The sequence below is a fragment of the Esox lucius genome, chromosome 22, assembly GCF_011004845.1.
Source record: "Esox lucius isolate fEsoLuc1 chromosome 22, fEsoLuc1.pri, whole genome shotgun sequence".
NCBI lineage: Eukaryota > Metazoa > Chordata > Actinopteri > Esociformes > Esocidae > Esox > Esox lucius.
The window spans coordinates 7,282,213-7,295,495 of NC_047590.1; the positions used below are offsets into that span (position 1 = coordinate 7,282,213).

At 48.7% G+C, this 13,283-nt stretch overlaps 1 protein-coding gene across 20 annotated transcripts in view; it reads left to right on the forward strand.

Moving 5' to 3' along the window:
• LOC105019968 (CLIP-associating protein 1-B) overlaps nt 1-5,213 on the forward strand; it is a 30,905-nt gene extending 25,692 nt beyond the window's left edge. For all 20 annotated transcript variants that reach the window (XM_029116600.2, XM_029116604.2, XM_029116603.2 and 17 more), the window contains 7 exons: nt 149-383; nt 523-599; nt 895-1,062; nt 1,508-1,636; nt 1,817-2,023; nt 2,143-2,259; nt 2,414-5,213. In XM_029116600.2, coding sequence (XP_028972433.1) covers nt 149-383; nt 523-599; nt 895-1,062; nt 1,508-1,636; nt 1,817-2,023; nt 2,143-2,259; nt 2,414-2,497 — 1,017 coding nt within the window. In that variant the 3' untranslated portion in view covers nt 2,498-5,213. The remainder of the gene's footprint in view (nt 1-148; nt 384-522; nt 600-894; nt 1,063-1,507; nt 1,637-1,816; nt 2,024-2,142; nt 2,260-2,413) is intronic.
• Nucleotides 5,214-13,283: the final 8,070 nt, after the last annotated feature.

Below are 13,283 nucleotides of genomic sequence, written 5' to 3' on the forward strand. Positions count from 1 at the left end.
GCGGTACCTCTGAAATGGTTTTAACATTGGGGTGGTTGTTACATAATACACAAATCGCCGTTGTTAGCGTTGTCGTTACGTTACCTGCGTGGTTCTGTATGGCCAGTAGGTTGTGTTCTAAACGCCGTCGGGTCGGTTCTCTCCACAGCCGGGTCTGGGAGCTTCATCGGAGCTGGGCGGTGTCGACGTGGTGGAGGGGCCCGCGGGGCGCATGGCACTGGACAACAAGACCTCCCTACTCAACACCCCATCGCCCCGGGCCTTCTCCGGTCCGCGGGGACGCGACTACAACCCCTACAACTACACTGACACCATCGGCGCCTACGACAAGCCGGCCCTCAGGGAGGCCGTGTCCGAGGGCGGCGTGGAGCCACTAGCCGACGGTGAGGCCTCCGCCTGGGATCACGTTTTACTCCCCCCGAAGCTGACATAATGACGCCCGTCCCTGACATAGCTCCGGTCAGACGTACTGAAACCCTCCCCCCCTCTCTCCCCCCCTCCCCCCCCCCCCTCCCCACGCAGGCCGTCGTCAGGAGAGCTGCGGTGAAAATAAGGTGCTGCCAGCGAGGCAGTGTTCGCCGGCGGAGCAGCTGGAGATGGTGATTCCCCTGGTTCTTGTGATGACTATAGTAAAACACCGCCGGGCGCCGCCATTAACAGGATGTACGTGAGATCGGGGGCGGAGTGGCCCAGCGGGATAGTGGGTCGATTCGGGGGCCCTCTGCTGTTCTGGCACCCCCCCTTCTCACACATCCGCTACTGGCCTACATTTACGCCGGGTTATAAAGCGCTCATAAGGACCTAGCCGCCGACATAGAGGTCCGACTCAGACACACACAATGTTTCACTGGTCCTGTGGTCACCCAGTCGTCTCTCTCCGGTGGTCCCCTGAAGGTGTCGGAGCTGTTGAAGGAGTTGTCCACCCCCAGCGAGAGGCCGGAGGAGAGGAGGGGGGCCCTGGTGGAGCTGCTGAAGATTGCCCGGGAGGACAGCCTGCTGGTCTGGGAAGAACACTTCAAAACCATGCTGCTGCTACTACTGGAGACCCTGGCTGATCAGGACGTAAGCACCAGGGAGGGAGGGGAAGATGGATGGATGGATGAACTGGGAGAGAAGGATGGGGAGGTGGGGATGGATGAACTGGGAGAGAAAGATGGGGAGGTGGGGATGGATGAACTGGGAGAGAAAGATGGGGAGGTGGAGATGGATGAACTGGGAGAGAAAGATGGGGAGGTGGAGATGGATGAACTGGGAGAGAAAGATGGGGAGGTGGAGATGGATGAACTGGGAGAGAAAGATGGGGAGGTGGAGATGGATGAACTGGGAGAGAAAGATGGGGAGGTGGAGATAGATGGAAATAAAATAATGAAACCGTAAAATGTGACGTGTTTGTCCCGAGAGAGTCGCCTCGGCCTGATGTTTCGCCGCAGCTGTTTTTTTCCCTATCCCCCGTTTCCAACCGCCCGGTTCTGAGCGTGCTGTATCCATTTTCTTTCCCTCCGGGCAGCACACAATCCGGGCCCTGGCCCTGCGCGTGCTGAAGGAGATCTTGCGCAACCAGCCGGCTCGCTTTAAGAACTACGCCGAGCTCACCATCATGAAGACTCTGGAGGCCCACAAAGACTCCCACAAGGAGGTGAGTTTCCCTACAACAGGCTGTCTAGAGGCCATGGACCAGGCCGCTCTTCATACCGTGGAGAGAGGACAGCCTGGTCCTGTGTAGCACAGTGTTAGCACAGCCAAATCTAAACATGGCAACCTGTCTGCTCCTTGACTGTCACCAACCTCATACCATCTCCCCCCTGCCTCCGCCCAGGTGGTGCGAGCGGCGGAGGAATCGGCCTCCACCCTGGCCGGCTCCATCCACCCGGAGCAGTGTGTCAAGGTGCTGTGTCCCATCGTCCAGACGGCCGACTACCCCATCAACCTGGCCGCCATCAAGATGCAGACCAAGGTGATCGAACGCATCACCCAGGAGTCCCTCCAACTGCTGCTGTCGGACATCATACCGGGACTGCTGCAGGTAACCGGCCGCGTGGATCCGCCTGGGACTCTCTTAGGCGGTGGTGTTAAGAAGAACAAGCAAAGTAAGCGTGTGTGTCTTTCTAATGACGCTGTCTTACTGGCCCGGTCTCTGAACAGGGCTATGATGACATGGAGAGCAGTGTGAGGAAGGCCAGTGTGTTTTGCCTGGTGGCCATTTACTCCGTGATCGGTGACGAGCTCAAGCCTCACCTGGCCCAGCTCACCGGAAGCAAGGTACGCTAATTGCTAACCTTCCCGGCGTCTCCCGGTCAGGTCCGAGAGGTGGAGGACCGAGGCTTTTATTCCCCGGGTTTTTTCTTTTCTTTCCTTTCTTTAAATGTTGTCTTTAGGATCAGATGGTTCAGTGTTTCTCTGTTCATCCCAACAGATGAAGCTGCTGAATTTATACATCAAGAGAGCCCAGACGTCCACCGGCAACATCAGCAGCACCTCTGATGTTTTCTCACACTAATGAACGAGGCCCTCTGGCTCCATCCCTGTGTGCAGACACGTCCTGTTACGGGGCTGTGTTCATTAGGCTCAAAATGGATGGAATCGTGGGGAGAACAACATGGACGTACTGGTTACAAAAAGAAATGCTCATTTTCCATTGTTGTCCGGTTGCAAAAGTGTTAAAAAATATTTTCCCTTTTGAACGTGACTCAGATGGAGGAAACACTTGTGCCTCAGTCTTTCTCTCCAGACCTCCTGATGGTTACCGTATATTTCATCATTAAGGCTGTTTCCCTAAATGGAAACTATACCTGTTACAATCAGTATTTTATTTCCTTCAACTTTGTTGTCTTGTAAATATATTCATTCCACTTATTTCATGTGGATTTGACTGTGACACTACAACTTTTTAGTAAAATGAATGTAAAGTTCTCTAAATGAAACCTGGATCCGTTATAAACCATTTGAAAGGTTTCCGTGTTGATGGGAGCTGAGTGCTGCGGTTCGCCAGTGCCTCTTTGTGCTCCTTTGCCAGGCCTGTTGGGAAACACGATTGTTCCGGCATTTGGCGGGGTGCAATTTAGAAATGTAGATTTCGATTGTCATTCTTGGCTATCGAAATCACACACTAATTATTTGCTGTCTGAAAAGATTTGCGGCAATGCTACATGTCTTCAACTTGTGTTTAGAGAAGAATCCCTGTGAAGAGTAACACATTTTTCATTTAGGTAGACTGTTCATTTCGGTTAATGGGAGATCATTTGCCTGTCCAGTGATTAGTAAAGGCAATGAAAGGCTGTTTAATGAACATGGGTGTTGGCTGGGATGTCTGTGTGGTCAACACCATAACTCCTGGGAATCAAGGATCAGAAAATATTAACCTTCAGACACTGAAAATTAATAAGGGGAAATAATTGTTTTTATGTGCTTTGAATTTAGCACAATTTCTTTTTTAAAGAGAACAAAAACTATTGGCACCTGCAGTGTTCTCTTAACCTCATGATTAACTCCAAATTTCAATGTAAATCACAGTGAATGAGTCCTACGATCTTCAAATATTAGTCATTGGGCAATACATATTGGTCTTAAATTAGAAACATGAAGACAATCTGAAATCGAAGTTAATGAGAAACATTTGTCCAAATTCTGAGTTCTGTTGTGGTTTTTTATTTTTTTTTCATGCAAGGATATAGGAGCCTAAAAGAGTTAAGTTTTGTGTTTCGAATTGAACCCAGCAATGAAACAGCAATACTTAACTAGTCACAAAGATCCCACTACTTGTATGAACTATGTTGTCAGAGCACTGTAAATTACCATTGTGAGTTAATGTCATTATTTTCACTGTACAGATGTCCGTTTTTACAATGTTACTGCTGCTTCAGAAATACTAACCATGGCGTTAAACCTAATGTATTTTGCTGTACTTTACTTATTATGAATGTTCAAGGTACAGTCGTGTTGCTTAGAAATCAAGGCTGAGGTTAATTCCATTTCAGTTCACTCCTGTTGAGGAAGCTTACATTCCACTTTCTTGTCTCCGCTCTACAGGGAAGCAAATGGTAGTCGGAGTTTCGGTTGACTTCCCCGATTTGTTTAATTTGAAATGGAATTTAACCCCGCTGTTTTTGGACAGGAGTGTGCGGTGTTAATGAGAACTATTGGGCCTTACTCTGCTGGTGGAGGACAGCTTCACTAAACTGACTGTTAAATGTACTGTAACATGGCACCGTGTTTCTTATCCAGTGTTGGGAGCTCAGCCATTTCATTGGTTCTGGACCGGTAGGAATAGGTTCACCCCATGGTCCAAAATGTGGTAAAATACAAACGCAGCGTTTCGTTTTGATAAAACCTGCCTGTTGTGAATGAGCTTCTTTATTTTTTTTATTTTTATTTTTTTTTACAGTACAACACTTAATAATCGATTATTAAGAAGCTTGGTATAGAAAAATAATTAGTATTCCAAGTTCTTTGGATGCAGTGGGAACATGCGTATTATATATACCCGGTGATTACATTCCCCGTTCTGACTTTATGTTGACAAAACTCTATGAATGTCTGGTCACTCACACACTTGCGTTCCGCTGCAGTCACAGAGCTCGGGCTAATTCATCAGACCACACAGCATGTACAGGGCTGTGTGCGCGTTTTGGCCTGTATCGACATGGAAACCCTGTCATCCTCATGCCTTGATGGGGTGTGTGTGTGTGTGTGTGTCCTGTGTTTTTTTTTTGTGACACTATGCCTGCCATTTATTACTGCATACTAACTGCTTTGGAATATTGCTTTGAAATGGGTCTTTCTGCTTTCATTTCAAACGGATGTTACGTTTCATTGAAAAGACAAAGGGTCACAAATGGCTTCCTATTCCCATCGTAGTGCACTCTTTTGACCAGATCCCTATGAGACCCGGTCAAAAGTAGTTCTCCATATAGAGGTTTGGATGTAATTTAGTATGCATCCTATGGCTACTGTAAATAGGCTAAAGCCAGTCTTTTAATGGCAGCATTTTCCACAGATCTAGTGTCGGCTTGGCTGTTTTATTCGTTGTGATTATTTACATTGCATGCTCCTTTTGTTAAACATCAGTCATTGTTTTATCCTTCCATATCTATATTTATACAAAATATGTTTGATTTTCTGTACAACTGTACATATTTCCTGTTTGGTTCACTTCGCTCTCCTGTGGTGGAATTAGCAGAAATGTTGACTTGAAATAAAACAACTTCAGACTTCTACATTTTGACTGTCAAAAGCATGAAATCATGTACTTTTTCTTTTGACATTGAGTCTATATCTGTCCCTGTATCTATCGTCAATTTTACTGTGTATGTGTGTCCATCCATCCATCTTCTCCCGCTTATCCGGGGCCGGGTCGCGGGGGCAGCAGTCTAAGCAGGGATGCCCAGACTTCCCTCTCCCCAGACACTTCCTCTAGCTCTTCCGGGGGGACACCGAGGCGTTCCCAGGCCAGCCGGGAGACATAGTCCCTCCAGCGTGTCCTAGGTCTTCCCCGGGGTCTCTTCCCGGTGGGACGGGACCGGAACACCTTCCCAGGAAGGCGTTCCGGAGGCATCCGAAAAAGATGCCCAAGCCACCTCAGCTGACCCCTCTCGATGTGGAGGAGCAGCGGCTCTACTCTGAGCTCCTCCCGGGTGACCGAGCTTCTCACCCTATCTCTAAGGGATCGCCCGGCCACCCTGCGGAGAAAGCTCATTTCGGCCGCCTGTATCCGGGATCTTGTCCTTTCGGTCATGACCCAAAGCTCATGACCATAGGTGAGAGTAGGAACGTAGATTGACTGGTAAATCGAGAGCTTCGCCTTGCGGCTCAGCTCTTTCTTCACCACGACAGACCGATACATCGACTGCATTACTGCAGAAGCTGTACCGATCCGTCTGTCAATCTCCCGTTCCATCCTTCCCTCACTCGTGAACAAGACCCCTAGATACTTAAACTCCTCCACTTGAGGCAGGCACTCTCCACCAACCTGAAGTGGGCAAGCCACCCTTTTCCGACTGAGGACCATGGCCTCAGATTTGGAGGTACTGATTTTCATCCCCACCGCTTCACACTCGGCTGCAAACCGTCCCAGTGCATGCTGAAGGTCCTGGTTAGAAGGGGCCAACACGACAACATCATCTGCAAAGAGCAGAGACGAAATTGTGTGGTCCCCAAACCTGACACCCTCCGGCCCCTGGCTGCGCCTAGAAATTCTGTCCATAAAAATTACGAACAGAACCGGTGACAAAGGGCAGCCCTGCCGGAGTCCAACATGCACTGGGAACAAGTCTGACTTACTGCCGGCAATGCGGACCAAGCTCCTGCTTCGGTTGTACAGGGACCTGACAGCCCTTAGCAAAGGACCCAGGACCCCATATTCCCCAAGCACCCTCCACAAGATGCCGCGAGGGACACAGTCGAATGCTTTCTCCAAATCCACAAAACACATGTGGATTGGTTGGGCAAACTCCCATGAACCCTCCAACACCCCGTAGAGGGTATAGAGCTGGTCCAGTGTTCCACGGCCCGGACGAAAACCACACTGTTCCTCCTGAATCCGAGGTTCTACTATCGGCCGTATTCTCCTCTCCAGAACCCTGGCATAGACTTTCCCGGGGAGGCTGAGAAGTGTGATCCCCCTATAGTTGGAACACACCCTCCGGTCCCCCTTCTTAAAAAGAGGGACCACCACCCCGGTCTGCCATCCAAGAGGCACTGTCCCCGACCGCCACGCGATGTTGCACAGGCGTGTCAACCAAGACAGCCCCACAACATCCAGAGACTTGAGGTACTCAGGGCGGATCTCATCCACCCCCGGTGCCTTGCCACCGAGGAGTTTCTTGACCACCTCAGTGACTTCAGCCCGGGTGATGGACGAGTCCACCTCTGAGCCCTCATCCTCTGCTTCCTCAATGGAAGACGTGTCAGCGGGATTGAGGAGATCCTCGAAGTACTCCTTCCACCGCCCGACGACATCCTCAGTTGAGGTCAACAGCTGTCCACCTCTACTGTAAACAGCGTTGGTAGGGCACTGTTTCCCTCTCCTGAGGCGCCGGATGGTTTGCCAGAATCTCTTCGAGGCCAGCCGATAGTCCTTCTCCATGGCCTCACCGAACTCCTCCCAGGCCCGAGTTTTTGCCTCCACAACCACCCGGGCTGCAGCCCGCTTGGCCTGTCGGTACCCGTCAGCTGCCTCAGGAGTCCCACAAGCCAACCAGGCCTGATAGGACTCCTTCTTCAGCTTGACGGCATCCCTTACTTCCGGTGTCCACCACCGGGTTCGGGGATTGCCGCCTCGACAGGCACCGGAGACCTTACGGCCACAGCTCCGAGCGGCCGCTTCGACAATGGCGGTGGAGAACATGGTCCACTCGGACTCAATATCTCCAACCTCCCTCGGGATCCAGTCGAAACTCTGCCGGAGGTGGGAGTTAAAGATCTCTCTGACAGGAGACTCGGCCAGACGTTCCCAGCAGACCCTTACAGTACGCTTGGGCCTGCCGAGTCTGTCCAGCTTCCTCCCCCGCCATCGGATCCAACTCACCACCAGGTGGTGATCAGTTGACAGCTCCGCCCCTCTCTTCACCCGAGTGTCCAAGACATACGGCCGCAGGTCAGATGAGACGACAACAAAGTCGATCATCGACCTGCGGCCTAGGGTGTCCTGGTGCCACGTGCACTGATGGACACCCTTATGCTTGAACATGGTGTTCGTTATGGACAAACTGTGACTAGCACAGAAGTCCAATAATTGAACACCACTCGGGTTCAGATCCGGGGGGCCGTTCCTCCCAATCACGCCCCTCCAGGTGTCACTGTCGTTGCCCACGTGGGCGTTGAAGTCCCCCAGTAGAACAATAGAGTCCCCAGTCGGAGCACTTTCCAGCACCCCTCCCAGAGACTCCAAGAAGGTCGGGTACTCTGCACTGCCGTTCGGCCCGTAGGCACAAACAACAGTGAGAGACCTATCCCCGACCCGTAGGCGCAGGGAAACGACCCTCTCGTTCACCGGGGTAAACTCCAACACATGGCGGCAGAGCTGGGGAGCTATGAGCAAACCCACACCAGCCCGCCGCCTCTCACCATGGGCAACTCCAGAGTGGTGAAGAGTCCATCCTCTCTCAAGGAGTGTGGTTCCAGAGCCCAAGCCGTGTGTAGAGGTGATCCCGATTACCTCTAATCGGAACCTCTCAACCTCACGCACCAACTCAGGCTCCTTCCCCTGTGTATGTGTGTGTATATATATATAATTTATTATATATATTATACTGTGTTTGTATGTATTGTATACACATAGTCTATATATAACTACTGTTCCTCCAAGAACTCCATGCAATCTCTAAAATATTCTTCATGACTTGGGAATAACAGCAGATGGCGCTCTTTTCATTTATTTTTGTGAAGAGGAAAATAATCACTGTCTTTTCATCTGTGTGTGTTTTTTCATTATTCGGCTATAGAAGTGAGAAGCGATCTGAAGATTCAATTGAGCTGTTAGTAGTGATTCTGTAAGTTGTCGGGAGGAGGGGGTCAGGAGGTCACAGAAGCCCGGTCAGGGTCTGGGGTCGGTCACAGCTACCAGTCCATTTCAGAACATGGTGAATCGGCCAGATATTTGTCACGGCGGCATCCTTTGTGTGTGTGTCTGTGTGCGCTGTATGGTCATCTGAACTGGCACTAACAACGAGTGGAAACACTATCATCAAGTCCGTCTTTATTACTACAAGGTGTTAGTGGGCCAGCTCGCTTTGAAGCGGATTCCCTGTGTTGAAAATTATAACCGTAGCATATGAATTAATTAACATCGGGGCGACTGTGTGACTTAGCTGAGATATTAAGATCTGAAGGCTCTATACGGGCGTGATCCTCTGAATCACTCAGCACACCAAATGTTCTTCGTTTTAACGTCAGGAGCAGAAAGGGCAACGCTGCGGTGTGTTCTCGGCCTGCCCGGCAGCTACCGAGCCTCGCCTCCGTTCGCCGAGAAACTCTGATCGCGACCGGGATCTCTACGGTGTGTTCTCGACCTGCCCGGCAGCTGCCTCGCCTCCGTTCGCCGAGAAACTCTGATCGCGACCGGGATCTCTGCGGTGGCCGTGTCTCATCTCCGACACGCCACCGAGGCCTCCTCGCCACTCTACGACGCTCTACTTAGCTCTATTAGTATTCACATGCTGAAAATTAATTGTGTTAAACCCCCTCCTCCCGCCAATTTCCCCCCGCCCTGGCAAACCCCCTTCTGTTTAAAGATCTTTATGGTGTATGATTAGGGCACATTTCCCCGAGCAGGCAGGGAGTGGCGGCTGGGTCGGTAGGTCGCCATAATGAAAGAAAACGACTTCATTGTGAGATGACTAGGCCATAAATCATCAGGCCATTTTCTATAAATCACGGCAGATGGCAGGGAGCTGTGCGGTGGACTCATGGGAGCTCGTATGCCCCTGTGCATGATGGGAATGGCTGTAACGGCAGCGCAGCGCCAGACGCTGGCAGAGTAAGAGGTCAGTGAGAAGAGGAAGACAGTGAAGCAGAGAAGCCGGGCGCTGTGGGGGGAGGGCAGGGATGATAGGAACGAGAGGTTTAGTTTATGTGTGGGTCTGTGTGTGTGTCTGTATCTGTGTGTCAGAGTACCTGCCTGATGAGATGCAAGAGGACCCCGGAGGTCTTGGTAACAGCACCTCTCCAAGCTGCCCTCCATTTAAGGTTTCTAATCTGCCTGTTTAGTATGGAAGGGCCCCCATCAGGCGGCTGGCTCAGTCCCACAGCTGCAGGGAGCAGAGCAGCACCTGTGTCAAGCAGACATTAGATGTCTGCCGTTCTGGGAGTGTGGGAAGTGATTTTCTCTGTTTTATTATTCAGGACGATTAGGAAACAGGAACAGAGTGCGATTCAGGGAACTGCTGTCTGAATATACCGTATTTCATGTCATTTCAAGCCAACAGAGAGCCACATATAGTTAAAAAGGCTTTTCCACAAAAGATTTCTGTCTGACAGTTTTTCCAATTACAAACACTCCATTGCCAGTTATGATTGTCTCCCTGCTGATAATCTTGTCATTATTTAAAGAATCTAAGTTATTAAATTACACTATAATTACACTTTAGTCTGACAGTAAAACTTTGCCAAGTGCCAGAAACAGCTTATGCGTGTTCTGTCGAGTTGGTTCTTGATTTAACTCTGTTCCGTGTACTTCCACTAGAGTGCGCCTCAGTGCTTCCAAATTGGACTAGACACCACACTCCACCTGATAGTACAAGATGAAAACCACCAACCTGTTGAATGCTACAATGGATTAACAACAACATTGTATAGACAGATAACTATGATTTCCCAGGCTATAGGTTGTTTTTGTGCTTATGTTCTTTTATTATTTTTTTTTTGCATAGCAGCAGCACAAAAGCTTACTCTCAGAGTACATTATTTTCCTCCTCAGCACAGGGGCTAATTGATCTCTGTGTTTGCAGCCCCCTCTCTGCTCCGCGTGGCAGGGGCCAGCAGCACAATGCAAGCCTGTGATTATGGTTTGATTTAACACCATAATACAAGATGGCTTCCTCTGAGAGAGGGGATTTATGGACCTGTCTTGGCAGCGGGCCCGCCGTTTCTCAGATCTGCTTTTTACTCTGGTGACCCCTCTGACCCAGGGGTCATTAGAACCCCCAGAGCCTCTCTGATTGGCTGGACCGAGGATTCTGGAACACTTATTCTCCATCAAACATTGTAGTTATTGTGGTGCCGGTCACAGCCAGAGCCCAGCAAATCCTAGCGACAGCTGGTTGAAATTGTCACTTGTGATAATTGTGTATAATTCTATTTTTATTCTTTGTTTGTTTTTTTCTCTCAGTTTTACCCCCCCCCCCCACCCCCCCCCTCAGCAGTCAGCAGCAACAGAATATTAATGAAAGTAATTTGAGTGGAAGAAATGTTGATTCAGCAATCTTGAATGAGCACAAATACACATAACCCCAGGCATAAATGTGTCAGTGGACAAAATAAATGATCCTTATGAATACAAAGAAATACATAGATTATCTAAAATATTACATTGTTTAAACAGTCACAATTCTAGTATGGCTTTAAAACTTTATCTGCCAAAAGAAGAGAAAAAGAAATGTGCGCACTGTTCCTCCTCAGGGGGAATTGTTGCAGTGGGGGAATTCTTCACATTCATGTATTCCTCTGTTACATCACACTTAAAAGAAATGGTGCCCCATTAGCCTCTTCCCTTCTATTTTCTACTCCTCCTTTCTTCTAGTGCTGCTTTTTCAGTCCAGCTGGCTCTCCACCAGAGGTTCAGTTTTCCTAGGAGAACCCTCAGTTGAAATGTTTAGTTAAAACAGAACAACCGAACCAACTCAGGAACAAAAGTCTGAGTCTTTGACCGAATGCCCATCTGATAAACATTACTCTACTCACAGGGTTTAAGCACTTGTTTCAGTGGAACGTGGGGGGCTCAGGTAACCAGTCTGTGTTTGGTCCGTCTACTCTCCGGCTTCATAATAGGAGCATCATTTTTTTTGTTCTAAAATAGTGTTTTTGTGTACTGGAAAACTATTTCCATTCCATATTGACTACTGCAAAATGTATTGCATACATACGACCAGGGACCAGCTGTAATTCAAAACACCAATGCTCTTTGATGCACTCCTTTACTAGCGTTGCTAGTTCATGTATGTGTTCGACGTGTTCAGGTAAAGTCCCAGCTAACTGTCCCCATAGATTCATAATGAGTGTATATGATATGCGCTGTCATCCGCTGAAGGGCACTGGGAGCGTTTGAAGGTGGCCCTCATCCTAACAAGGCTGAGTGGCACGGAGGCCTGATCTAGCTGTCAAGGCGCACGGCACCCCGGACCAGACATTAATGCAAATTATGGCCTGATAATTTAATAACTTTGCAGGCTTGATCCGTCCTTTTTATTACAATTATCATCATTCGGGGGGTTGCGTTCCATCATCACAAAATAAACATCATTTATCATCCTTGTGGTGATTAGCTTCTGACAGGCATCGGGCTCCGGCTGCTTTGCATAAATAGGTTCTAATGCGGGGCAGGCCGGACGAGCAGCGAGAGAGAGAGAGAGAGAGAGAGAGAGAGAGAGAGAGAGAACGGCTATTTTTCATAGTCGTTAGATTAGATGTTGTCTATCTGCTGAAGCTTTATGTGAGGTTATTACTGCACTGATAATCAAAGGAAAGAGTCAGGGTTGTTTTCAGAGGGAAGCGATGTGATGAGAAGAGAGGCCTGGAGAAGGGGAGAGAGGGAAGGAGAGGTGGAGAGGAGACATCCCTTCTCTCGCTCGTCATGTCCCTTTTCGCCCGTTCTGTCCTGTTTATTCCCCAGCCAAAGCATGCGCCTCCCAGCCACCGCGGCAGGGCTGGAACGAGCCATACAGCAAGCCTGGCGCCTCAGCCAAGGTGCTTTACAGCAGGCTCTCTTAACTGCTGTGGAAAAATTATGTTGCATTTCCCTGCTGATCAAAAAGGCGTGTTAATGGCCACTCTGATTTATAAGCTGAGAGTAACTGCAGGTTCTTTAATAAAAGGGAAATGATCATGTTTTGGAGCCTTTTCACTTGGTCCACTTTGGCAGACTGGGTCTCTCTTCTCACTAGGAAAACCATTAGCCTGCGTTGCTGAGGAATTAGGTCACTATAGCGTCAGTCTATAAATCTGTGGTATTAGTAGCAGAGTCACTGTTTTTTCTTTGTAATCTTTTATAGAAACTGAGTAATTGAGTTAATTAATTCTAACATACATTATTCTGTGTTATACATTATCTGTTTGAAATAACTACAATCGTTTCAACTGCTTAAATAGATTTTTATGCAGGACAGGCCGGATGTTAAACTGTAGTCTGTGCCATTGAGAGAAGAAAATCCCAGAAGAAAACACAAGGCCTTTGTTCTTTTGAATCTTAGCTACAGTGCATTTCTGTTATGAAATGCTGGGTTGAGATGTACTTCCCTTCAGGAGAACCAGTCTTCCCTCAGACCACAATGGAATAGATTCTTCAAACCATATTTTCCCTGTTACGATGTAGAAATATATTATTTATGTTCAAACCAAACCACATTGTTGACCTTCTATGCCATGCAGATCAAAGAAGGTGGTTCATCTGCTTGGGTCTTTAGTCTCTCAATGAAAGCTTCAGAGTTTTGTGGAGGTTTACTCCTTGGCTTCGTTATAGGGTAAGTGGGTATGTTCTGGGAAAGATTCTCTAGACAGATTCACGGTCAAGATTTTCCGTCTCGACTACATTTCCATGGTTAGGAACTGTCCAACTTCTGCTGTTTCACTGTTTG